Source organism: Poecilia reticulata, linkage group LG10 (genome assembly GCF_000633615.1).
Source record: "Poecilia reticulata strain Guanapo linkage group LG10, Guppy_female_1.0+MT, whole genome shotgun sequence".
In the NCBI taxonomy this organism is placed as follows: domain Eukaryota; kingdom Metazoa; phylum Chordata; class Actinopteri; order Cyprinodontiformes; family Poeciliidae; genus Poecilia; species Poecilia reticulata.
Window position 1 is genome coordinate 3,025,741 of NC_024340.1, and position 27,713 is coordinate 3,053,453.

Here is a 27,713-nt window from a genome sequence, read left to right on the forward strand (position 1 = left end):
GCAATATACATTGTATATAATAATATTAGATACATAATCAACATTACAATAAATATGTCATATATAAGCTTTATGTGTTAGAAAAATACACTTTGGATCTAAAGCGCTGTCTTAATCCTAATTTCCCTTTGAAAGAGGAGATGCCTGGTTTGTTTGGGCACATTTTTGGATTTACTTGTTTATTTATTTATTTTTATTTATTTTTTTGGTGGTTTGTTTTTACCGCAATAATCATTAGATCTTTCTCATTTTCGTAGCCGGCAGAAGGTGTAAGTTATCCCCATTTTAATTACATTTAACAGAAGAGGATCAGAGGGCGTTAGGTATGAGTTAAAAGATCAGAAATAAATGTCACTTCTGCTCCAGGTTCCATACAATGTTGAGTCAGATTCGGACATCAGTAACGCCATAAAACCTTTAGTGTTATATCTACTTCTAAATTGTATGTAACCACAAGCCAAAACCAACTAAAGAGTGTGAACCGGTAGGGGGGCGGGCGGGGAGGGAAACGTGTCTTAATTTACTCTTTAACAAATGTTCAAACAGTCAAACTTTACATTTTTTTTAATGCGTTGAAAACAAAATGTTCCCACAAACGAGAGCGAGAACGCGAGATCAGCGTGTCTGGGGCCCCTCATCGCCCATCACCTCACTGTGACTGTCCCTTTAAGAATATGCACTTGCAGCCATTTTCTGCTCTTTGTGTGGGGCGGATTAGCAGCGGGGCTGGTACTGAGCGAAACTAGAGCATCAATCGGCACAGAAAACAGAGGAGCAGGAACAGAATCACAAACCCAGGAATCGTCGGCTTGCCGTCGCAGACCGCGACACCGCCCGCCTGTTCGTCGGCCAGACGGACATGCAATTTTCAGGTACGTGAGAAACGGAGCGATGGATGCAGGGGAAGATGAACGGGGGGGCGGGGGGCTGGGGATGTGCGCTGGGTAGTGATGATGGCTGGAGACTGGAGTGGCTGTTTTTCAACACCCCCTCCGCCCCACCACCACCACCACCACCAGCAGCAACCCCCTCGGTCCGTATTTGCTTTCTGCTTCTTTCTCGCCGCTTACCGCTCCGTGCACGGAGGGAAAACATTTAGACCGCAGGCGGAGCGGAGATAGAAGCGCGGGGCTTTTTACGGTTACATGAACGGGATCCCTCCTCACCCCCCCACCATCCCACTTTCCTCTCTCTCTCTCCACCCCGTTAGCCTACATCGGCATCGTAGCTCTCACGCTGAGGAGATGGGTGGGGTGAGGAGAGGGTTCCCGTGCAGCAAGTGCACTCATGAATGATGGAGCACGTAAAGGCTAAACGACACCCTCCAGGGCTGGAAACGGCTCGAAGCGTTAAGACCGAGGCGAACGGAGTCCTCCGGATGTCTCGATTGCACATTTTCTACTCCCGATCACGTTTTAAATTTGATATCGTTTCATGAATATTGCATGCAATTGTCCCTCTGGCTTGTTCCCTCCACCCTCCTCCTCCTCTTCCTCTTCCTCGGGTTGATCTCTTCAACCACCAGGCCGTACAATGCAGATGCTTTCAGGGCCATCACACCCGGTGGATAGACGTTCAGGCCTGTGAACAGACAAGGCTCACCTAGCCTACTTCCGTTTCATATAAACGCGTACATGCTGCTTTACTTTTTTTTTTTTTCTTTCATCCGTCTGACTGTGAATCTGCCTCTTATGCAAACCCTCCGAGCTGTAAACATGCACTGGTGTAAAAAGAAAGGGCTGCAAATACTTTTAGGCTTATTCTGGTGCATGCAAAAATATAACTGTTTATCTAGAACAAGAAGGGTATTTTGGAGCTTTGTTAAAAAAAAAAAAAAAAGAAAAAAGAAAAAGTTGTGTGTCAAAACATGGCTAGAAAAAAAAATGTTGCAGACACTCATGAGCTTGCTTTTCTTATTGATTCCAGCAACACAAACAGGTAAAATAACAAGGAAAGTAGTAAAACACAATACCGAGAACAGCTCAGTATAATTGACATTGCACGTAAAATGGCTAATGATAATATTTATCGCATTTATATTAATAAAAACTCCATTGATAGTAAGAATAATAAACAAAATTGATAACAGCTGCTCAAACAACCAATTAGRTTGCAGCAACTCATTCAATTCAGCTGTACAGATGCGGTGGTGTTGACTTGCTGAGGCTCAAACCGACCATAGGAATGTCAAAGAATGGAGATTTTAGTGACTTTTAACGTGTGTTGATTGTTAACCTGTCACCGTACGATTCTGTATGGTTGGTATACCAGAATTTGGTGTAAAGAAACATGAACGCATAGATTCCTCGTCCTTTGTATCCATGCTGGCGGCATAATGGTGCAAAGGATATTTTTTCTGGCATATTTTAGGACACTTGGTCCCCATTAAAAGTTGTTTAAACGTCACAATCTACCCGAGTGCTTATGCTGGTCGTATATCTGTCCTCGAGTCACCTGATCTCCATCCAACTCCATGTATTTATAAAATAAATTTGCCTGAGTCCATATGTTATTTCAGCAGTAATGGGGCTAATTTTTGCTTTTTGATTCAAATCAAAATCAGCGTGACTTACATATTTTTGTCTTCAATCTGTTGTAAGACTAATGCGCTACTGATAACGATTAGTATTAGTGATTTTAGGTAAACTGAGAAGCAAAACGGATAAGTGATATGCCACTGATATGAAAACAGTCCAAATAAAAGGGAAGGCAGCATGTGTGTATATATCATCACTTGTAGTCGTTCCTGTTCCTGTTGCTGCTACTGTAAATATAGCAAGTGGAACAAATTAAAAAACTTCTGCAAAAATGACTGTGAGGATCAGGTGTTTTAATGTCACCGTGCCAGTTWTACTAAGCGGACCGTGACGGAAGGTAAGCTTATTCCCGTTACTCGAGTGATGTCCGTCAATCGGAAGACGGCAGATCATGGCGACCTGGGGACGCAGCTTGTTTTTCCCGTGACAGTGGGGCATGTGAAACACCAGACCAGAGTCCTGTACCTGCTTCCAATCTGCACGCCACACAGATGTTGATGTGATGTGAGGAATCGTCTGCTGTTTTTTTTCTTAAATACTCGCTTCCTTTCAAGACGATGGGATCGCGCTCTGCTTGGCGCATGACTGTGTGTGTATAAGCAGAGCTAGCCTGGAGGCGAAGCGGGGTATCCCATTAAGGGGAGTGACACTACTGGCACTGACACACTTTCTCCCAGCAAAGCAGATGACTGTCAAATAGCCAACCAGAACATACAGTGGAGTTCCTTTCCCAGCCCGACTCGTATTCAGTCTTTTTTTCTTTTTTTTTTTTTTTTTGTTACCATTTCCTTACACAAGATCTCGATAAAAACTGTAGTCAACAGTGTCAGCTTGTCTGCGGTTGGAGAAATGGTGTTACTTTTACAACAGCATTTTAAACATCCATCTAGACGGTGAGATTTCTGGTTAGAAACTYGCTCTTCCCTTTGCCTGCTTTAGCCGTTCCTGCGTGATGCAGGCTGAGTTTTGTTACCAAGAGCCTGGAGGGGAATGAAGGGGCCCTTCTTCTTTTATAGCGATGTACATGCACACTGGGATTCACAGACACTCTAACTATTGAGCACAGTCTGGTATAGGGTGGGAAAGTTTATTCAGCCAAGCCAGGGTCTTAGGCTGTGTCTGTATCCCCAAGCACAGATGGGACTTTGGTATCACCGAGGCTGTTTGTCAGCTGGACAGACAGTGCTTGGATACGCGCTTTAATTTGTGTAGTCTGTGGATAGTCAAATATAACCATGTAAAGTCTTAAAAAGACGCTGACGGTCTCTTTTTGTTTGCGCTAAAGGGGGAGTATTTTGTAAAAACAACCTTTTTGGACTTCATGTTATATCCTCAAAAATACACCTGGAGTGTTGCCTTGATTCTTTCATGCATGTGTGAGAAATCCATTAATCTCTCCCGTCGCAACCACTCAGCTGTGTAAAATAATAATAATAATAMATTTTATTTCAAAGGCGCCTTTCTGGCACTCAAGGACACCGTACAAGAGTAAAAAATAGTGACGGAAACAAATAAAATATAACAATTAAAAATAGATAGAAAATAAATGAAACAAAACAATGTATCTATATAAAATCTATGTAAAATCAGGCAAACCAATTGTGTCATGTGGAAAAGGCAGATCTAAAAAGGTGTGTTTTGAGTTCGGTTTTAAAATTTGATAATGWCTTTATGTTTCTAAGGTATGGTGGTAATGAGTTCCATAGTTGGGGAGCAGAGCGACTGAAAGCTCTGCTCCCCATGGTGGTGAGACGGGCAGAGGGGACAGTGAAATGGATAGAGGAGGATGATCTGAGGGAGCGAGAGGGAATGGCAATATGAATAAGATTTGAAAGATATGGTGGGGAGAGATTGTAAAGGGCCTTGAAAGTGTACAGAAGAATTTTGTATTCTATGCGGAACTTGGTGGGCAGCCAAGTTCCCACCAAAAACGCCTGGGTGGGGCCAAGCGCCGTCTTCGAGGACAAAGCTCCTCCTCGGGGCTGCAGTTTTCACGCTACAGGGTGTCCACCTCACAGAACAGCCCTCCCCCGCGACTCCCACGCTCTGCTCCTACAGACTAGCCAGCAGCAATTAGCAAACACCAGGTGGAGCTGTGCATCAGCTGAGCTAATCACACAAGCTACTTCTCAGTGCAATGCCGATAAGACGGGCTGTCAAAGGGCTCATGGAAGAGCAATGTTTTGATACTTCCTGAAGRCGGAGTTTTTAAAGAGACGRAGGCCCAATCTCAAGGCGTTAAATCACAAATCTAAATGTCTCTTAAGTGATATTTGATAGTCGCACCATCATCGAGGATGTCAATTCTCACYCCTACAGTGAGATTAGAGACTACCTTTAAAATGTGGGCGGGTGGCATTGCCTGCCCCCGCTCCTGCCCTCAACCCCACAGAACAAGTGTTGATTGATTTGGATGTCGTCCCACAGYAGTGTGCGACCAAGCTGGTGAYCAGCATGAGGAGAAGATCATCCCAAGCCGTTGATGGTCTGTGCAGATCTCCAACAGACCGCAAAGGCAATTGTTTGTTAAATGGATAAACTGTTAATTTGCTCATTCAGACTTTAGTCGTCCGAACCAATAATCAATAGATCAATAGGACCGAGCAGAATGAGCTCGATGGTGATAACCCCGACATCAACTGCGCTCCTTTAAACTATGAAGTCACATTCACACATACAGACATTTATTTTTGTTTTTGTGTGATTAAAAAGATAAAATGAAGACATAGAAGTTGGCTCACATCAGTCTGCTCACATCCCTATAATGTTGGGCCCAATCTTTATGCAGATGAGCGCCTCTGTCCCACTGGTACTTGAGTGACTCAGTCATCTGGTTTTTGGCTCTGAACCACGTGGTTTACTTTGGCGTTTTACCCTTTGTGTTTGTGAGGTYTGACAGTTTGACTTGACAGGAAACTCCACCTACCACCCATTAGCTTCGCTTGCCGATCATTCGCAGACGTGCACATTATGGGCGCGACCGACAACAACGTGGGCCACAGTGTGATGTAATATTCTCATTAAGAAACTCATCAAAAGACATTCTTGAATATTTTCCGGGTCCTGTAAAAGTTGCTTGTCAGCTGACTTTGATCTTTTTTATTTTTTCTTTTTTTTTCCCTTCCGCTTTTTTGTTTCTTTGTGGTTTACCTCCTGACCCTCTGGCTCTCTTTGTGCCATCCCTGGCCTTGAATATTAAGCTGATTATCAGCACTGTCTGCTCGGTCAGGCAAACCCCGCCCCCCCCAAAATAACCCACAGTAACATGTGATAAATGTGGGATGATTGCCAGAATGACATTTTTTTTTTGTTGTTGTTGTACATTGGTTATGTAGATGCTAAGAGTTAAGTATAGCTGTGTGAAGACATGGTTATGTTTCCATATTTATATAACACTCAATATTTACTTTAGGTGACAGAAACGCAGCTTGCTAAGTGTTTCAAAAAAAAAAATAAAGCAAAAAACCCACATTTGTCAGCGGCTCTGACGAGCTTTGTGCGATGGGTGCGTTCAAATGTCATTCGCTGTCAGACCCTCCCTCGMCTCTGTCAGATTATTGACATTTCCAGGTCCTGGCATTTCAAGAAGGACTTTCTTTGAGCATGCAAGCCCAACGGGTAGGCAAAAAAAAAAAAAAAAGAAACGGCGAGGGGCCTCTTCCCCTTTTCTCGCTGCCCCTGCGTGTTTGTCTGGTGTTGCYGTAAAGTCAGGGAGGAAGGGGTGCAGGTGCAGGATGAACAGACAGAGCTGTAGGTCTGCGCAGAGCGTGAACGTCTCACAGAAAGGAAATGAAGCCGTCTAGACATGTCAGGGGKAAATCTTGTGTGACTGAGAAGCGTCGTCTCTGCATATCTTCAGAACGGGGATATTGTTGTCCTTTTGATCCGTCAATCAAATGCCTCCCGTCCCGTTTTAAACAGTTGGAGCAGCGGATGTGTGTTTTTAACTTTGTGTGTTTATAAAGCGATACTTAGAACTGCTGTTAAGTTGTTTTATTTCAGAAGCSCTTGGTGTCAGTAGAGCTTTTCCTTCTTTTTGTACAACGTACCTGCGAGCACCTCTTATTTGTTTTGCCTATTTTGTTTCGTAACCAAACCCCTGAGGTTTCTTGCTCTTGATTTAGATTTTTAATCATTTGCGCTTTTGATAGTCTTAAAATGTAACMTACAATTTTCCCCTTCCTTATCAGAAGGAGGACGAGACACAGGAAGTGAGCTAATCAGTAAACATTGTGGTGGATGAGAGACTTTTGACTAATTTTGATATGGATTCTAAAGAGAGACAGGCTGATCAGATTGGCTTGTAGTTTCTGAACTCCACTGTTTACCAGACCTAACAATTATTTTAGCAATCAACCTATCAGCATTTTTTATTTTTTGTGTGCGTGTGTGTGCGTGTGTTTGTGTACGTGCGTGCGTGCTCCGGAGGTCAAGCGATGACATTTTATTTCCAATTTCACTTATGTGTGTTTGTGCAATTACAATAAATTAAGTGTAAGTTTAAGTTTGATGATTAATTGATTAATCTGATTAAAAAAGCAAACAAAATTGGCACATTTTGCTGAATTTTCATTTAGCCACATAATCCTCCTTTATATGATATTAGAAAGACATTAAACGATGCAAATAAGCAACTCAGTTAACCTTTTAAATAAGAAAATTAACATTCTACTGTCTAAATTGCAACAGCGCAGCATTTCTTTAGATTTGTAGCAGAGTATGGAGCTAAAAAAGCACTTCTAACATCAGCATGTGAACACCTCAACCCTTTCGACTCGACTTAACATCAGTGCAGTTTAGTCAGTTTAATCCATTGACTGTTTTTTCGATTAACCAATTAATAATCAAATTGCGAAAGGTGCTGAATTTGAACTGTTTGAAGCTAAAACTATTCCACTTGTGAAGCTCTTGGTGAAACATCAAGTTTCTTTTTCTATCTTGACTGTAAAATGTATATAGTTTTTGCAGCTTTGTGGGCAAATATTTTTTTAAAAATTGATTCAACTTGATTTATTCGATTAATCCGATTAATCAAAATCTACTTTCCTACCCTTCTTCCCATGAGCCATCATTATTTTATTTTTTTAATATTAGGAGTGCACTGCATGTCATGTGTGTGAGAGTAGTTGCTGTATGACACTGTTTTACTCAAATTTTAAATTGAAGACCAGCAGATGAGAAATGGCATGTCAAATTGGCCGGAGAATCTCGTATTGGAAACTGATTGGTGCGGGTAGCATTACAAAATCACCTCTCTCTGTGTTTTTCCTAGCAAAGGCAGACTCTTACTTTTTGACAATAAAGTCACCAGAGGTTTGAGAGTGGAGTGTGGAAGTTTGCTGTCTGGAGGGTGGATTTTATCCAGGTTAAATTACAATTTACAACAAAAATTGGACAACGAGTAGAAAAATCCGACTGCGACGCGATGCTCCATCTGAAGCTAGCTTGACTTCACGCACTTGCTTTAAAGTACATCTGCTTGCCCGCTCATATACCTACTGCAGTGTTTCCCTCTCAGACCTAGGTGTTGTTTGAGTGACGCCTTTTTACCATGACAACCCACGTGACGCTGGAGGATGCTCTGTCCAACGTGGACCTGCTGGAGGAGCTGCCTCTGCCGGACCAGCAGCCATGCATCGAACCACCCCCCTCCTCCATCATGTACCAGGTACTCCCCTCGACTATTTCTCACCGTGATCCTCCTGCTGCTTCATWCCGTGTCTAACTCGACTCCGTTGTCTCCTTTTCTGCAGGCTAACTTTGACACCAACTTCGAAGACAGGAATGCCTTTGTGACCGGCATCGCCCGTTACATAGAGCAAGCCACAGTCCACTCCAGCATGGTGAGTTTAAGTGTTCTGCTTCAAAGATAAATAACATAGGGTGTTCACGCAGCCTTAAAACGTCTGAGATTTGTGTGTCTAATGTTTAGGCCTTAAAACGTCTTAAATTCATTAAGAAAATGTATGTTGGCCTTAAATTTGTTAATCACAGGTCCTAAATTTTGTTCTGGCAGGACTATTTTTTTTATTTTTTTTGTGGGACTTTTCTGTCGGGTAAAAGTTTGAGTTGCACGCAAACATCTTTCTGTGACTTGAAGCGGTTGAGGCTAAAGGCCACCAGCTGCTAATATACCCCGGCTAGCTAGCTTTTTTTGCCTCAATCATGGGCACAAAGCTGGGTTCACAGTTTTTRTTATGCTTGATTGTAATGCAGCAAGTTCCCCCAACTATTCCTCAAATTCACAGTTTTTTTTCTGTCTTAAATTTTATTGAAAGTGGCAGTAAAATGTCTTAAATTATATTTGTTGAAACCTGCAGAGACCCTGCAATAACAAAAACAGGTCCTGAGCTGCTGGCAGCCTTATTTCTTTACAAATATTAAAATAACTGTGCTCCACTTTTGGTAGTTTCTGTTCCTGTTCACAAAGCCCTCTGTGGGAAACGGCCTCACGCTCGTAAAGGGAGCCTTGTTTTACTTGAACCGATCATCATTTGGCACGTTTGTCCTCCTTTGGCTCATCCTGTGGCAGAACACACATGCACAAAAACACACAGACGCTCACAGAGACACACTTCCCACTCACAAGTTGGTGAATCAGTAGTGCAACGGACCGCTAAGGCTCTCTCCCCTCCCTCCCCAATTGCCGAATGAGTGGAGAATGTGATTTGACTAGCAACGAGGAGAGAAGTGGAGCTTTATTTAACTTTACTTGCTTGATCAGGAAGTGGAAATGAGGTTGAAGACTGTCAGGATGGGAAAACCCACGTATTTTTAAGAGGGGAAGCGATCTAACCCTGTTAAAATATTCATTACGAATGGGAACAAGTGACTCAGCTGATGGGTTTGACATAATGCCAAGTTGCTTGGTGGCTTTGCAGACAAATAGTTAAAACTAGAATCACAAAAAACAAGGCATTCTATCGGGATTTGATGTGATACGCCAACGGGATGTGGTTTATGATCGCACAGCAAATGGGAAAACGTCAGATTTCTATGGCATTATGTTAAATAAATAAGAGTGTGGATATTTTTGCAAGGCAGTGTAAACAGAGACTTAAAGATTTTATTTCATCAGAAGTGACTGTGCAGTTGCTTTGTATTAAATTAAATTTGCTCTTTCTTTTTCCTCTGTTTGTGCAGAACGAGATGCTGGAGGAAGGACATGAATACGCAGTGATGCTTTACACCTGGAGAAGCTGTTCCAGAGCCATTCCCCAGGTAAAAAAAAAAAAAAGAAAAGAAAGTGAGCTCACTTCATACGATGAATCACCAGAACCACATCTGTCTGCAAAAATAAAAAACAAAGCACATGTTGCTGTGTTCAAAACATTATGAAATCATGTCGGAGAACATGTAACATGGGAATTCACCTTTCACACTTTTCACCATTTGGTGGCTGTGAATCAGAAACTTAGTTGCCAGCTATGATCCYTGGACTAATCTTAACACATTTTGGAAACCGAGGTTTTGAAAACCGGTGTATTGGCTTCTGTTAAGAAAACACCTCAACATGGTTTACGGATACTTAAAAGATGAAAGACATTATTAAATTTGAACATAATTGTATTTTAATCACAGGAAAAAACAACAACAACAAACAAACAAATGTAAATGTTTAAATAATGTTTATTAGGGAACAGTTTTGTTTAGTTTTTAGATTTAAAGCTAGCTGCTTACCTGAACTCTGAAGCCCAGCCTGAATAATGGCGCCATCTTGTGTTTGTTAGGTGAAATGCAACGAGCAGCCCAACAGAGTGGAGATCTATGAGAAAACGGTGGAGGTGCTGGAGCCTGAAGTGACCAAGCTCATGAAGTTCATGTACTTCCAGGTGAGTTAGAGGCTCCGGCCTGATGTTCACGTGAACCAATACAGAACAGTGGAGATAGTGTTGTTAATGATTTAAAGGGAAAGTGTCTCCCAAATGTATCAAAATAGTAATTAAAGACAGTTCTTTTGAACGGATGTTTTTACAGACTGACCCAGATCAGGGGTGGCCTCACCTTTTTGCTGATTTTCAAAAAAAACAAAACAAAAAAAAAAACAGCCCATAAGTGTAAACGGTTGCACATCCAAATAGGGTTTTTATCAGCTGCTGGTAGCATCAGCCGTTGCCACCGAACGATAAAACGTGGCATGCCAGAAATGCAATCTGTTCAAGACAAACAGAGCACAGTAATGAAAACTGAATTGTCATAATATTGCATCCCACGCTCTCTGTGACTTTTTAGCCTCTCGGGGATGATCGTCTGTGTTGGCCTCTACTGCAGTTATTAGCATATATAGTGTGCATTCAGGAGCGTTGTCAATAAATGGCAAATAATTGCTTTCCAAACTGTCCTTGGCAGTATAATTGTTCCGCAGGCTGATATTTTGATTATGCTGCATTGTGTAGTCCTTATTTAGAGTTTCATATATTCTTAAAAGTCAATACACTCTGTCAGTGGCTCTTTTTAGCATCAGCCTGCAGTGCTGAACACACAAGGCGCTGCTAACGGAGYCACCCAAGCCGCTGCTACCGTTTCAAAACAAAAGCGTTACTTTTGGGTTTGTGTGCAGAGTTAAAACTGAATGCATGTTGAAGTTCAAACTCCGCTTCGGGACGCGACGCAAGGCTGATTGATGTCTTGTGTTTTCGCAGCGGAAAGCCATAGAGCGCTTCTGCAGCGAGGTGAAGCGTCTGTGCCACGCCGAGCGGAGGAAAGACTTCGTGTCGGAGGCCTACCTGCTCACGCTGGGGAAATTTATCAACATGTTCGCGGTGCTGGACGAACTCAAGAACATGAAGTGTAGCGTGAAGAACGATCACTCTGCCTACAAACGGTACCGTCTGACGTTTAGCTGTCTTTATGTCAGCCGTGGCTTTTTTTTTTTTAAGAGTGGTTTTTCTTTCGGTTAAAAGAGGAAAAAAAAACAAAACAAAACACGATGTTGTTTTCTCTCGCTGCGACTTAAGGGCAGCTCAGTTCTTGAGGAAGATGGCCGACCCWCAGTCCATCCAGGAGTCCCAGAATCTCTCCATGTTTTTAGCCAACCACAACAGGATCACTCAGGTTAGTTTATTCATCATCTTCTGGGTGTCGGTTAAAAAAATAAAAATACAACTGTGGTTTTGGTGCAAAATAAATTTTGTTGTTCAATACTACAAGAACATAAAAGTATTTTTGTCCTAATTTCTAGTGAAAATCACATTTTAAAAAATCCAAAACTTAACTTATAAGACATTTTTCAACAAAATATTGGAGCTTGTTTTAAGTCAACTATGATTTAATATCAATTAAAAAAAAGTATTACATCCACTGGCAGATATTTTTCTCTTTTAACAAAATATTTTTGCCATAAGTGAAATAATCTCAGTGGAACTAGTAGTTAAAAAAAAAAAATCAATATTAAGCAATTGGTTATCCAAAACAAGCTGTTGTAGCTTGCTGAAAATTTACTTGCAAGTTAATTTTGTCTTATTTCCAGTATTCTAAYGTTTTGGACATAAAATACTCGGTAACATTTTGTGTTTTTGCAGAAACTTTGGGCTTAGAGTGTACTCCGAATGGGGGGGGATCTTTATTTAAATCTGTCATAATAATAAACCATCTGACCTGCTAAAACTTAAAYTTAATAATGTCGAAACCCACTGGCGATAGAAAGCAGATAAAGGAAGACCTCATATTTTGTGCTCTCCACGGTAACAGGTCTGAAAATTAAACGACGCTCCGCAAACCAAGTTATCCTCTGCCYCAAAACTAGAAGGAAGCAGAAAAAAGGTCTGGCGAACCTTCAGGTCCTCGCTCCTGAAGTTTATTMTTTAATTTGAAAAGTTCAGGTCTGGAAAAATAAATCCTATGTTAAATTAGTTTTTACTTTTCCCTCCAGCCACTCTCAGCCGTACAAGAGTGGAAATAAATAGTGTCTGTTGAACAATATTTGGGATTTGGAATAATAATATCTGAATTCAATAAACTTAAGCATCGAATAAAACTTGGAGGCATGTGTAGAAATTTTGGTGAAGTGCGATAGCACAGCAACGATCGTGTCAGCTCATCTTTGAGGTCAATGATTGGATGAACGAGGTTGAATTTAAGTAGGAAAAGGGCAGATAAGTTATAGTTTGCTGGAAATGCAGATTCAGAAACGTCAAAATCATTCGGGAAGCCATGACAAAGTGGTACATGGGGCCCCCAGGTACCGACACATGGACAAACACTGGTCCCTAAAAACGTTCAGGGTTTGATAAATGTCAAAACGRCAAAAGAAGGTTTTGGGTTGTGTTGCCACTCTGGGAAAGGGGARATGTTTGACGAGGTGAGGGAAGAACGGATCGATATCTGAAAGTTTAAAAACAGCCACCTTCTGTAAGGAAACACAAAATGTATTTTAGATCTCAACTTTACCTGACMCAAAAAARTGATATMATTCGCTAAGAGGTTCATATTTATGAATTGCTTTTCATTCTGTCCACTGGTGCCATTATGGACATATTTGACTGTGGACTGACCTCTAAAACAGSAGGACTTGCAAAACGATGCAGGGAGGTCACAGAGGTCGTTTAAAAGTTCCTCGAAATGAGAAACGCATCAACTTTTTGTGCATTTATTTCGTTCCCTTTTGAGATCAATACAATTCTTCTGCATAAGAAAATAAATACGTGTTCTGGGAATTAGCCTGTGTTTTAGCATCTGAAGCCTTTTCTGCTGTTTTTTMTTYTTCTTTTYCCYATAGTGCCTGCACCAACAGCTGGAGGTGATTCCAGGTTACGAGGAGCTTCTGGCCGACATCGTCAACATCTGCGTGGATTATTACGAAAACAAAATGTATTTGACGCCCAGTGAGAAACACATGCTGCTAAAGGTACTTCTTCATCTGCTTCCAACTGGGGCTGCAACTCACCATTATTATAGTTCRCTGAATATTATYGATTATTCTTTCAATTATTCTGATTAATCGGATAAAAAGAAAACATGGCGCATTTTGCAGATTTTCCAGCTCAGCCCTTTCTGCTTGACTTAACAAGCATAYGGMTAATCTGATCATTTTTTGGATTTTTGTCATTTTTTAATAATTGGATAGCAAAAGATGCTTAATAGGAGATTTWTTTTKTTTTGTTTTACTGGATTTGAATCAGTTGGAGCTAAAACTGCCACGTGAGAATTTCTTTTTATTTTAAATGCAAGATATTTSTGTCTTGTGCAGTTTTGACTTAATTACTGCTCTGAGTGTGTTCTTTCACAAAACGGCCTGTTTTTGAGTCTACAGACTCCAGTAAATAATTTATCTATTACTAAACTAGTTGACGATTATTTCAATAATCGATTGATCCAATTACTTGTTTCAGCCCTGTTCCAAACCTGTAACAAACATAATGAAACCATCCAATCTCAAGCCTTCCGAGGCTTTTCTTTTTTCTTYTTTYTTTTGCATTTTCAACACATTTCTTCCTAATGTTTGCCAGGTTATGGGTTTTGGCCTCTACCTGATGGACGGGAACGTCAGTAATATCTACAAACTAGATGCCAAAAAGAGGATCAACCTGAGCAAGATCGACAAGTTCTTCAAAGTAAGAATGCTTGGTGTTTTTTTTTTTTGCTTAGCTCGTCTAAGATGTGCAGAAACGTGTCCAAATGTCTGTGTGGCAGAGGGTAAGATGTTCACTTGATGTGTTCACTCAGCTTCAAGTCGTGCCTCTGTTTGGAGACATGCAGATCGAGTTGTCACGCTACATAGAGACGAGCGCTCACTATGAAGAAAACAAATCCAGGTAAGACCGTACCGCCGGCGAAACGAGACAAAAGTTGCAGCTTCCCGTCGGCCTCGTTTGAAAATCCCATCTGCTCTCATTTTTCCTGAACCCYTCTWACCCCCCGCACACACGCGCTCGCGCCCCGTGCCCAGGTGGACGTGCACCCAGAGCAGCATCTCGCCGCAGTACAACCTGTGCGAGCAGATGGTGCAGATCAGGGACGACCACATCCGCTTCATCTCGGAGCTGGCGCGCTACAGCAACAGCGAGGTGGTGACGGGCTCGGGCCTGGACAGCCAGAAGTCGGACGAGGAGTACAGGGAGCTGTTCGACCTGGCTCTGAGGGGCCTGCAGCTGCTGTCCAAGTGGAGCACGCACGTCATGGAAGTCGTGAGTGAAGAGCCAGGAGGGTGGTGGGGGGGGATTGATGGCATGTTCCGCTGCGGGCAGAGAGAATCGCTTTTTTTTTTTTTTTTTTACCCAAATGTCGATATGTGTGGATTTTGAGACGTTAGCTTTGTTTTGGTGTTTGTTTGTTTTTTACCATTGATCTTTCCAGCTTTGACAAAAACACGGTGTTGTGTCCCACAGTACTCCTGGAAGCTGGTGCATCCCACGGACAAGTTCTGCAACAAGGATTGTCCCGGCACGGCGGAGGAGTACGAGCGAGCCACGCGCTACAACTACACCAGTGAGGAGAAGTTTGCCCTGGTCGAGGTTATTGCCATGATCAAAGGGCTGCAGGTAAATGCTTGGAAATCATATCTGTAAGCCAGTAAGGGGTCTGCAACCTGCAGTTCAGGAGACACAGCTGGCTCTTTGGACCTTCTGCCACTTAGAACTGAAAAACTTTGACTGAAAATGATGAAGAAAAGCTTTAAAAATGGATCTAATAACACATGCATGATTTTGCTATTCCACCCCTTGGAATAAATGCATTTAATTTCTATGACAGACCAACACTATAAGCACCTGTCATTTTTTTTTAGACCCATTTTTCTTGCTGGAAATTATGCAACTATCAACAACCCACATAAGAAAATGTAGCCATTATCTTTTTGAGAAAGTTTTATGTTTTTCTTTATTTGTAAAGAAAAACATATAAAGGCACTTTTTAAACCAGATCCCTGCTATAAAAAGTGCCTTGCAAAACCATTCATCTCCGTTGAATGTTTTTACATTTTGTTGAGTTGCTAGCAACAAAGCAACCCGTTTTGCTGGGTGCTTTTTGTGATGCGCTTTCTTTTAAGGCATACAAACAAACATATTACTAAATAAACATTTTTGTTTGTCCTCTCTGAGTAGATAATTCATAAAACCAGCTTTCACATGCTAGCTAATTTCACACACAAGTAGCTGATATCCTGCATATTTCAGTTTAATTCTTAATTTAAAAAAAAAAACACAATTCTGTGTCTCGTACTGTGCAGGTTCTGATGGGTCGCATGGAGTCCGTCTTCAACCAGGCCATCAGGAACACAATCTACGCGGCTCTGCAGGACTTCGCTCAGGTCACCCTCAGGGAGCCGCTGCGCCAAGCCGTACGCAAGAAGAAGAATGTTCTCATCAGGTTTCTGAAAACGACAAAATCAATACCTCTTCTAATGACGCCGAACAATAATTCAGCAAAGAAACCTTTCTACCTGCACCAATTCCTTTTTAAAAAAATTTTTTATTCTCCGTAGTGTCCTGCAGGCCATTCGAAAGACTGTCTGTGACTGGGAGGGAGGAAGAGAGCCTCCAAACGACCCCTGCCTGAGGGGAGAGAAGGACCCAAAGGGTGGGTTTGACATCAAGGTGCCTCGTCGAGCAGTGGGACCCTCCAGTACACAGGTGAAGACGATTCGTCCCTATTATTTTATTTGGAACGTCTTTATCTGCTGGCTCTACCCTGCGATGAGACAAAGTATTCTCAAACGATCAGTAGGATGTAGGATGTCACTTGCTAGATTATTCTTGGCCCAATTTGGGAACTCCTCAAAGAACTGCAGTACCATCTGCATGGCAGACGGTACTGCAGAGCTTTTTGTCTAAATCAAGAGGAAAAAAAAAACATAGTTGGACATATTTTTTTAAAAATGTGTGTTTATTTGTTGTTGTTGTTTTTTTTGCAGCTCTACATGGTACGCACCATGCTGGAGTCATTAATAGCTGACAAGAGTGGATCTAAGAAAACTCTTCGCAGCAGCCTTGACGGACCCATTGTGGTGGCCATAGAGGACTTCCACAAGCATTCCTTCTTCTTCACACACCTGCTGAACTTCAGCGGTGAGTTGAAAGCACAGTATAGACTTTAAGCAGGCCATTATTTTAGGTCATATATCTTTATTCTTTTATATTTTTGACAAAGTTCCCACCAAAAGTTTTTTTTTGGCCAACATTTAGTAACCCCTCTCCGTTCTGTCGTCAGAGGCCCTGCAGCAGTGCTGCGACCTCTCCCAGCTGTGGTTCAGGGAGTTCTTCCTGGAGCTCACCATGGGCCGCAGAATCCAGTTCCCCATCGAGATGTCCATGCCCTGGATCCTGACCGACCACATCCTGGAGACCAAGGAGCCCTCTATGATGGAGTAAGACGAGCTCACTGTTGCACTCAGCCTCGGCCTGTCCTTTGGAAGTGAGCCGGTAATAACAACCTCCACCCCTTCCTCTTCTAGATACGTTCTGTATCCTCTAGACTTGTACAACGACAGTGGCTACTACGCTCTGACTAAGTTCAAGAAGCAGTTCCTGTACGACGAAATCGAAGCTGAGGTAAGGGGCAACAGCAAAAGATCTAAATCCAGACAAGTCGGTAAAGACTCCAAACCTTCACTGACTTTTGCCTCTTCTTAGGTAAACCTCTGCTTTGATCAGTTTGTGTACAAGTTGGCAGACCAGATATTTGCCTACTACAAAGCAATGGCCGGAAGGTATTATCAACAGCACTTCCCAAAGATCCGACAATCTTTGTAGGCTTCCCCTAAATACATTTAGGTCTTCTCCACAGTGTCCTCTTAGACAAGCGCTTCAGGGCGGAGTGTAAAAACTACGGCGTCATCATTCCGTACCCTCCGTCGAACCGCTACGAGACGCTGCTCAAGCAGAGGCACGTGCAGGTACGCGGAAAACCGAAGACGCGATGCTCTCACGTCGGTGGACGGCAATTGTTCATTTTGAGCCCGATTTACTGGTTTGACTGTGCATCTTTCAGCTTTTGGGTCGATCGATTGATCTGAACCGCCTGATCACCCAGAGGATCTCAGCCGCCATGTACAAGTCGCTAGACCATGCCATCAGCCGCTTTGAGAGTGAGGACCTCACATCCATAGTGGTAAGAACGCTGAGAGAAGTTTGCTCGTTGCTCCTCTTGCATCATGCCTTCTCATGCCGCTCCCGTAACACCTGGCCAGGAGTTGGAGTGGCTGCTGGAGATCAACAGGCTGACCCACCGGCTGCTGTCCAAGCACATGACCCTGGACAGCTTCGACGCCATGTTCCGCGAGGCCAACCACAACGTTTCGGCCCCCTACGGACGAATCACGCTCCACGTCTTCTGGGAGCTCAACTTTGATTTCCTCCCAAACTACTGCTACAACGGATCCACGAACCGGTCGGTTTACTCGTAGATCTCTTCAGATTTCTTATTGGCTTCCACCTCTCTGTGTTTAACTTTTCCCCCCCCTCTCAGCTTTGTACGCACAGCTATTCCCTTCACCCAGGAGCCTCAAAGAGACAAGCCAGCCAATGTGCAGCCTTATTACCTGTATGGGTCCAAGGTAGGTTGACATTTCGTTTTGTTTTGGCTGTGTTTAGAAGAAACTAGCTGAGACTTACATTGTCTTTTGTCTCTCTCTCTCTCTCTTTGCTTTTCTTCTCAGCCTCTGAACATTGCCTACTCCCACATATACAGTTCCTACAGAAACTTTGTCGGCCCGCCTCATTTTAAGACCATCTGCCGCCTTCTTGGTTACCAAGGCATCGCTGTGGTGATGGAGGAGCTACTCAAGATTGTCAAAAGCCTGGTATTTTATCTTCATTTTTTTCCCTCCACGCTTACGAACACATCTCTTCCCCCTCAATGTTCTGGGTTCTAAAACTTATTACTCTCTCTTCTTTCTGTGCAGTCTCTCCATTCGTTTGCCTGCCGTCGTTTATAAATCTCTTGTCACTTTGCAGTTACAGGGCACCATCCTGCAATATGTAAAAACTTTGATAGAAGTCATGCCCAAGATCTGCCGTCTGCCACGCCATGAGTACGGCTCCCCAGGTGAGCTGAATTAGCTGCAGCCTGTGGGGCGGTTTTTGATGAGGGCGATATGGCTCGCCGTCCAGGGCGCCACCCCATTAGGGGGAGGCGTGTGCGCTTGCGTGTTCAGTCAACAGGGAGTGGGACTCTGTGTTGTCACAGAAACAACTTCAGTTTTATAAAAACTTTCTTAAACAGACTGTTCGGGGCGGGCAATTACAAAAATTGAGAAAAAGAAAAAAAAAAAGTTTTATCCTTAGAGTTACTTTCCACAGCAAAATTGGATAATTTGTTAGATAACTACAACTTTGCAAACCCGTGTCAAAGAGGTAAACAAACTTCAAATAAGCAATGAAAACAGGACACTTTAAAGCTTTATAAATCGAATGTATGGTTTTTTTTGTGAAACGTGCGGCCAGTGAATGGAAGCAGCTGAAAGTCTTAATTTTCTACACATATAATAAGGTGATTTACTGTTGAGAGTTGAATTGTATAATTGTAATAGTGTAGTTGTCAAACGTTTATTCCAAAGACACATGCCACTTGAATTCTATAAAACTGTTTTGTCGTCTCACTCCAACTTGTTTAGCTGTGAAACGCCACTGCAGCTAACGCTACACATGTAGCAGATGATGATTAGTAAAACACTCCTGCTGCCATCAGACGCTCTCTTGTTCACTCATGGCGTCTCGTTGTCTCGGCCACCTACTTTTACGTAACCTACCTTGACAGTTTGGCTGCTGACGTCTCGAGAGCTAGCCGCCCCTCCCAGTGACTGTATTGTGATGCGTCATCACCACACATGCGGACATCATCCAGGATGTCCCGAAAAAAACCAGGACAATGTCTCTGTGCTACTCTGATAAAGACCCAAGGCCTGCCTCTGAAGTTCAAAGTGTTAGATGTTTGCACATCACAAGATCACAACACACTTTGAAACCTGCAAAAAAGGTTGATTGTGATCTAATCTAAATGGAAGGATTTGGCCCCAAAGTATGACAGAATTCGCTGTTCAGGTGATACACTCGTGAGATTTGGTCGTAACTTTGACAAAACATAACATCCACTGGAGTAAAAATTAATTTAGTTTTATTTGTTCAGCACAAAACCATATGCGTATGCTCACTCAGAATGTGTTACTCAACATCTCCTGGTGTTACATCTTAGTATTATTCCTGACCTGCTTCCATGTCTTTATCCAGACTTCTAGTGCAGATGTCCGTCAGATGGGATTATCCGTGCAAGGATTTAGTAATCTGTAGATTACTGATGTTCCTTACCTTGAGCTCCTGAACTTACCTCACAGCTCATGATGTTATTGCCATTTGTTAACGATCCTTTTGCCTCCGTTGCTCTCTCTAAATGTGGGTCAGAACAGCCATACGAACCGGTTGACATCACCCCGATTTAACCCGGAAATACCTGATTAACAGGCGACTGGTGAGGTTACATTAGACACATCATGATTAGAAATACCTTACAGTGTTGAGTAATAGATGGTGCTGCAAAAAAACAACAACTAAAAAATCATATTTGGCCTCTTCTATATTTGTTCTATTTTTCTCTTTTAGTCCCACTTCAATATTTCAGATGAAAATAAATAATGGAGACAAAGATAAATGGACCAAATACAAAATGCAGTTTTTTAGCGGTGATTTCAGTTATTAAGAGAAAAGAAAAGTTTTCAAACAAAACTTGGAATTATCTTTTAATTAGTCATACGTTTTGATTCGGTTTCACTCATTATCCCCAGATCTGCACAATCAACACGTCTGTTAAATAGAGCCAGTCCACAACATGAAGTAGGCTAAAAGAGTTGAAAAGAAAATCAGTTTGCTACAACTTGATATATAAAAAAAAATCAGCAAGAAATGAATAACAAAGTAATTGAAGTATATATTATTTTTTTGAAGCTATTTGTAAGGCTTTGGGTGTCCAACACACCAAAGTGTCACAAGTTGGACAAAAACATAGATTAGTGAAGAGCTGTCTCAGTCTGGTAACTCACCCAGGACGTCCCGAAAGAACCCAGAACAACGTCTCTGTTCAGGTCAGAGTTCATGATTTGACATTAGAAAAAAGAACTGAACAAAATGGCCGTCTGTGGGATGGGATGAGAGACAATTTAAAGAGCTGGCTAGAAATCCTTCACAATGATGCGAAAGACTCTTTACTAAGGTGTCGCAAATCCTTTATGTCAGTTGTTACCGCTGGGTGTGGCACAATCAGGTATGGGGGTTTTTGAGGAAATTTCTTTTTCGCTTGTTTGTAATAAATATAGCGATTGTTTTATTTATTTATTTTTTTAATTTTGCAGTTTTCTGTCTGATATTAACATATTTGATAAACTTATCTAAAAAAAAATGTCGGTGTGACAGTAAGGCAAAAACAAAAAGAGAAATGTAATACTTCTGTTGATGCAGATTTCCTGAAGGTTTCGTGAATTTTTTTTTCTCTCTCCTGCCATTTCAAGGCATCTTGGAGTTCTTCCATCACCAGCTCAAGGACATTATTGAATACGCCGAGCTGAAGACGGACGTCTTCCAGAGCTTGAGGGAGGTCGGGAACGCCATCCTCTTCTGCCTGCTCATCGAGCAAGCTCTGGTGAGGCCTTTCCGCCTCCGTCTCCCCGTAGCTAATCCGGTGTAACGACTTCCTCGCGTTCTCTCCCCAACCCTTCCTGTGAATACCTGCGCCGGGCGCCTGGAGGTTTCTGCTCGGTTTATAGCGTCGACTGTCTCCGTGTAAATCAAACGATACGATCGAAAACTGTCAGGCTTGTGGGTGTGTTTGGTGTTTGATGTTTGATGATGGGGTTTGTTTTGTCTGAAACACAACTCTATTTTTCATTACACGCTGGCAACTACCGCAGGTGGTAAGGATTTAGATTTTGTTGATATTAAAATAACATAGAGACCATTTTTGCTTAATTTTTTTTTTAATCACTTATTATTTTTTAACATATTAATTAATTAATTTGATTCATTTTATTGCACATATACAACTTTCATCTCCAATCAGCCATGGAAAAAAAAGGACTGAGATTTTCATAATCTACGACAAAGTGAAAATGTTTAGGGCATGCATCACGACCTTGTTTGTCCTTGCAAACTTTTTTATAATGACAAACCTTAAAATCTCAATGTCTTTGTCTTCCATGGAGGAGGTGACTCCATTCTTTTGGTTGGTTGTTGACTCAGTCCTGTGTTTTAATTCTTTGGTTTTATTTCCAAATTACCTTTAAGTTTGACTCCTTTCATGCCTTGTTACTCATGTTTTTCTCAGTATGATTTCACCATTTCTGTGTGACTGCACTGACTCGGTGTGTGTGTGTGTGTGTGTGTGTGTGTGTGTGTGTGTGTGTGTGTGTGTGTGTTGCTTTGGATCACATCCGAGCGAGTCTGTTTGTTTGTGTGGGTGTCTGATTTTCATCATTGCATGACTCGTCTCATACACTACAAGATGTCACTTTGTCGCTTTTAGTTTAATTGCCGTCACTAACAATCACCTTCACTTTAGTGTTGTCGCATAACCTCACATCGAGTATCACGATAAATCATTGTATAGTCATTTAGTGGTTAAAAATTACAGCTTCTTAGGGTGTTTTCAGTATAGACTCGGTTTGACTGAGGAACAAAATTGCAACAGCTGTTAAATTTTCAGCTGGTGCGGTTCGGTTTCACACCGCACTGTGTCAAATGAGCTGAACCAATTGAAAAACCTGTTCACCCTCTCGCCTGTGGTGGCGATGCCTCAAGAACCACTGAAAAAAAAAACAACAACATAAAAACCTCTGAGCAAGACACTGAGCACAACACCAAAAAGTATTTTTTTCTATTTATTTTGTTTTTACAAAATGATCTGTGTCACAAATATTGCTGGAATCATAGGTTGTGGTCTTTTGCTAAAGACTGTAAAGAAATCCTAAAAACTCTAAAATATGACGCCGCTGCATTTTTGTTTCCATCTTGTGAAGAGGGAAGTTGCACTCATGTCTTCTTTAGAGGTTTCCGTGTCGTTTTTTTCAGCAGTTCTTCTTGTAGCGCCACCGCAGGCGAGATGGAGAAGAGGTCGAAAGCAAATTGCACCAGTTGAAAGCATAGTAAATGTTTCAATGCTGGTCCCCAATCAAAACGAGTCTGCCAGGTATGAAAACGCCCTTAGTCTCTTATTGCCTTTGACGAGGAGAGAAGAGCAATTTGGACTTGCAATTCCGTCTGCATGTTTTCAATAAAAAGTATTTTAAGAAAATAATCTGTCATTTTGGCATTACATCAGTCACTGCACAGAGATACAAACTCCTAATTCTCTAAAGATAAAGCAAATAGCCTGACTGCAGTGACATAAGTTTTGGGAAAAAAATGTCAACATATAGTATATATTAACAATTTAGTTAAACTAAAATACATTTAAAAAAAAGTTGTCTGTCCGGATGCAGGGTAAGGCTGTCAGTGAAGCAAAGTGAGTTTAATTTGTGGCTTAAAAGTTTCCTATTACATTTTGCTTGACCCTTAGTCCCAAGAGGAAGTGTGTGACCTGCTTCATGCTGCCCCCTTCCAGAACATTCTTCCCAGAGTCTACATCAAAGGTAGACTGAACTTTGGATGGCTGACGGTTTCCAAATTTTGGGAGATTACTCCTGCAGTGTGCGGCTGCCCACTCGGAGCTCTGCTTGTTCTGTAACTTTCCGGTTCTCTATGACACGCAGAGGGAGAGCGGCTGGAGGTGAGGATGAAGAGGCTGGAGGCTAAGTACGCCCCTCTCCACCTTGTGCCTCTCATCGAGAGGCTGGGAACTCCTCAGGTCAGTCTAATCCCTTTTCGGCTGGGCTGAAACTAAATAAGTTGTTTGTTTGATTTATTTATTTATTTTTTTCTTCAAATATGTGAATTTCCATCCATTTTTGAAAAAAAAAAACGTGTTCTTCTCTTTCTTCTCTTTACACTCCAGCAAATAGCCATCGCGAGGGAGGGGGACCTACTGACCAAAGAGCGCCTCTGCTGCGGCCTCTCCATGTTCGAGGTCATCCTGACGCGCATTCGCAGCTTCCTGCAGGACGCCGTGTGGCGCGGGCCCCCGCCCACCAACGGCGTGATGCACGTGGACGAGTGCATGGAGTTCCATCGCCTGTGGAGCGCCATGCAGTTCGTCTACTGCATCCCCGTCGGCACGCACGAGTTCACAGCGGAGTGAGTAGCATCTGGCCGACATCTGCGCGGCACTTTGAAGAGTTTTGCTTCCAGGTGGGAGCTGTCAGGAGCGTAAGCTGCTAATTGTGATAATGTGAAGGAACTTTTAACGGTAGAAGTTGTTGCAATGAAGAGTAAGGGCATGGTTTTTCACGCTGGCATGGCAGTCGGCCTGCTGTTTGTACACAAAGTAGGAGCAGAGGTCCAGACAACACCTTCTGTTTGGAAGAAAATGCTCTGATAATAGTATCTACGTAAATTGTTTAACATTTATATTACTTTTTTTTTTAAGTTACAACGTCCACGTAAACGTTTCTTTTTCTTTTTCATGGTATGTCTTGATGTAATTCTACAGAGTTCGATTTTAGCTGGATATCTTCATTGTTCCAGAAGTGGTATTTCTTTTCAACAAGCTGTCTTCTTGCTCCGCCAAATCCTGTGACACTTACAAGAACATCTTGTCTCTAAAAGAAGAAAGCACACTTGTATTTTTTTAAAGATGTAAAAAAAAATGTTTTAATTAATAATAAGCTAACCTGGAACTTTTAAACCCCACTATGTTAGCTGTGAAGCAGTGTGTTGCTGTATGTTGAGAGAACATGCTTCTGCTATACGATTAAGAACGTAACACTTTTTGCTTAGCTTTATAAAACTGAGGTGGTCCGAAGAAGCTTTTTGCATGGCACTCATTAACTCAGACTAATAGTCTAAGCACTGGTATGTTGCTCCTTAACTACTGCGATTAAAATGTCTGTCCTTGTACAAAGAGCTCCAACTCCCCAGATGGTGAACTATAACAAACCATCTGGCGTGCCAGGTTAGGAAGACGGGTCTCAGGCTGTGCTGAGAATGAGTGTTTTTAGAGCCACTTTTGTTTTTGATGCATTTTCCCTCCTTCCTTCCTTCAGTTATGTGCTTTCTTTGGTCTATTTTGTCAGATAGAGAAAGTAAAGCACTGATTGATGCGCATCAGAGAGCGGATCAGCCCGAGGCGAGCGGATGTGTTCAAACAGGCCTTCGAAAATCCGTTCAGACCGGTGAATGCAGAAATGCCGGAGAAATATTTTTATTCATAGCCACTGTCGGGTTCAGAGGCGAGATATTGTTAACGCGGTTTGCACGCACTCGGGGTCGCACTAGTTTGCGGAAACTCATCTTGTGTTTTGCGTGCGCCTTTTCCTTCCAGGCAGTGCTTCGGGGACGGGCTGAACTGGGCGGGCTGCGCCATCATCGTGCTGCTCGGACAGCAGCGCCGCTTCGACCTCTTCGACTTCTGCTACCACCTGCTCAAAGTCCAAAGGCAGGACGGCAAAGACGAGATCATCAAGAATGTGGTGAGTGCGTGCCGTCCACGGCGTTAGAGGGGGACATGGAAATGCACACTGTACTTTTCAGATTTTATTAGTTGGAATTTTTTTTTTTAAATCATGTGCCCTTCACCATCCTCTTCACTAGTATTCTCCACATAGTTGTGATGCGTCACATAAAATTGCAAACATAAAATAAAATTGCTCGCCTTGTAACTATCTCTGGGGTTTGCAAATCATTAAACTACCAAACGGTGATTTTAGCTGCCTGGAATTCCTACTTAATTCCTTACTTATTATGCTGTATTATAAAAGAAGCTGTATTATAAAAGAAAAAGGGTGACATTTTTTTTTCTTGTATTAATGTTGGTAACCTTCAGCTTTTTTATAATAGCAGAGACGACGTGCAAGAAATCAGCATCTTAGTAATACTTAGGCAAATGTTCTTAACTTCTTCTTTCACATTAGCTTTAGCATCTTACATTAGCGATTAATGCTGCTAGCATTACATCACCATCAGTCTCCACGTGTCTATAGATGCTTACCTTAATTTTGTTTCCAAGGCTGCCAGAATTTCCAAATCTAGCCTGAACCGCTCGGAACATAAAAAAGAGCAACTTTACAGCCTTCCTATTACTTGATCAAAGTATTGCTCTCTCTCACCCTCTTGAAGCCTGACTTACAGCTTGACATGTCTGATAAAGTGCAGTTTTACTTTTAAAAATCTTATTTCATCTCTGTGTTTCCTCTGACTTCATATTTAAAGACCTAGCGAACTCTCAAAAACATTTAACTTGGATTGTAAATAAAAGAAATGTAGTTTTTGAAAATCCTCCAATTTTCCCCCATTATTAGTGGCAAAAAGCAAAAAAAAAGCTCCAAGGGATATAAAAATGCTTTATTATTCAAGACCACCACTTGTGCTTTATTGTTTTCCTCTGCAGCCGCTGAAGAAGATGGCAGACCGCATCAGAAAGTACCAGATCCTCAACAATGAGATATTCGCCATCCTCAACAAGTACATGAAGGCGGTGGAGACAGACAGCTCCACTGTGGAGCACGTTCGCTGTTTCCAGCCCCCTATACACCAGTCCCTAGCTACCACCTGTTGAAAAGGAAGAGCCTTGAAAAGATAGTGCACACACAGACATACTCTAAAAACATACTGTCTCGCATACGCACCTACACACACGCATACATTCCCTCCTTTAGCTGTGATGCTAATCTCTGCCTCGCCGCAGCAGCTTTAAGAATCCACTGACAAATCCATCTCAGTTTAATTTAAAATGCGACTGTCTTTACGTGCTGTGGTGAAGTGGACCAGAGCAGAGGTTGAACTGTGCATTCGCATCTTTTTTCTTTTCTTTTCTTTTTTTAGTTTTCCTTTCTTTTCTTTTTTTTAAATTTAATTTAGATTAATTTTTTTGTGTGGCTCTCACGCTCGGATTCATGCATGCCTTCTGTTATTTCAGCTGCTGAGTTTTGCATTGGACCACCGACGTATTGGATGGATTAAAGTAAAAAAAAAAAAAGTAAATAAACTGAATCTGAAACAAAAAAAAAAATCTGCAATGAAATTTAAATGCAGCGCTTATTAAAACTAGATTGCTGAACTAAACCGGTTTTTATCCATTCGCTCATCTGTCTGCGTCCATCTCACGGTGTCTACCGGGATTGTTCTGATCGACCCAATCATTACTCCTTTCACACTTTGCCTGCCTTCTTTGATTTGCAGTATTCACCTTTGCCTCCTAACAATCCAGCTTTGTTTGCTGCAAGTTCCACTGTAAAATTTCACTGTTTGGAGAAAAAAAAAAAAAAGAAAAGAAAAAGAAAAGTGAAGTGTTGAGTGTCGTAATAGTCCTTGTTTAAAAACTGTTATTAATATTTTTAGTTGACACATTCTTGGTATAATACTTGCCTATCTGCTATTGACTGGAAACCTCAATTGTTATTTTAACCCCTTCCTTTGTTAGTCGGAAAGATTTTTTATATTCTGTAAATGAACTTGGTGATATTATTTGCAATTTTGAGAAGAGATATTCATCTGAAAAAAAAAAGGTTTGCGTTTTTTTAATGAACAATTACTGAAGAAACAAGACCAGATAAATACCTCTAGGCTGTATGAAGATCAACCTGTTTTAAGTGTGAGTGGATGAGCAGACTCATTAAATACTGTTAAAATAAAGGAAAAAAAAAAATCTTAACTAAAACCGAATTAAAGGGCAGTCTTCTATATAGAGTCAGTATTTACTATTGTTGAACTTTTGGTTTACCTTAGCAGTGTTATTAAAATATGCAAATTCCCACTTTTCTTTCATATAAAGGAAAAAAGACAAATGATTCAGAACGACCACTTCTCAAACAGCCATGTGATCTGTTTCTGCTCCGTTTTGACAGAAGAAAGTTTCTTTTGTAAAACCCAGTGTCTTTTTATTCTATTTATTCAACTTATTGTTCATTTAAAGGTTAATCTAGTTAAAAATTAAGGTACCAATGTATCATGTCTAAACTTCAGCATGGCAGATGTAATTTATTGTCATCGGTGGCTCCATTTGTGACATGAGGCTTTGTTTATGATATGGTTGTACAAGTGAAAATGTTTTGAAGTAAAACAACAAAAAAAAAGATAAAGGAATATAAAGTGTACAACAATGGTCCTGCAAAGGACTTGAACTTATGTTGTATTTCCATGAAATAAAAATGTTTAACTTAAGCTA

At 41.6% G+C, this 27,713-nt stretch overlaps 1 protein-coding gene across 2 annotated transcripts; it reads left to right on the forward strand.

The window, feature by feature from the left end:
* Positions 1-680: 680 nt before the first annotated feature.
* cyfip2 (cytoplasmic FMR1 interacting protein 2) lies at positions 681-27,709 on the forward strand. 2 transcript variants are annotated; one of them, XM_008419593.2, is made up of 30 exons: positions 681-872; positions 8,056-8,205; positions 8,291-8,380; positions 9,681-9,758; positions 10,268-10,369; positions 11,180-11,361; positions 11,495-11,591; positions 13,255-13,383; positions 13,985-14,089; positions 14,202-14,290; positions 14,425-14,662; positions 14,864-15,016; positions 15,703-15,842; positions 15,958-16,105; positions 16,387-16,540; positions 16,683-16,839; positions 16,927-17,023; positions 17,105-17,181; positions 17,259-17,367; positions 17,463-17,582; positions 17,662-17,861; positions 17,940-18,027; positions 18,130-18,273; positions 18,428-18,518; positions 20,971-21,104; positions 23,013-23,085; positions 23,206-23,300; positions 23,448-23,686; positions 24,873-25,020; positions 25,938-27,709. In XM_008419593.2, exons 2-30 carry the CDS (start codon positions 8,089-8,091, stop codon positions 26,103-26,105), a joined length of 3,762 nt encoding a protein of 1,253 aa, XP_008417815.1. In that variant the 5' UTR covers positions 681-872; positions 8,056-8,088; the 3' UTR covers positions 26,106-27,709. The 2 variants fall into 2 exon arrangements, with proteins under 2 accessions (XP_008417815.1, XP_008417817.1); XM_008419595.2 differs by having other exon boundaries at positions 20,971-21,101.
* The last annotated feature ends 4 nt before the right edge of the window (positions 27,710-27,713 follow it).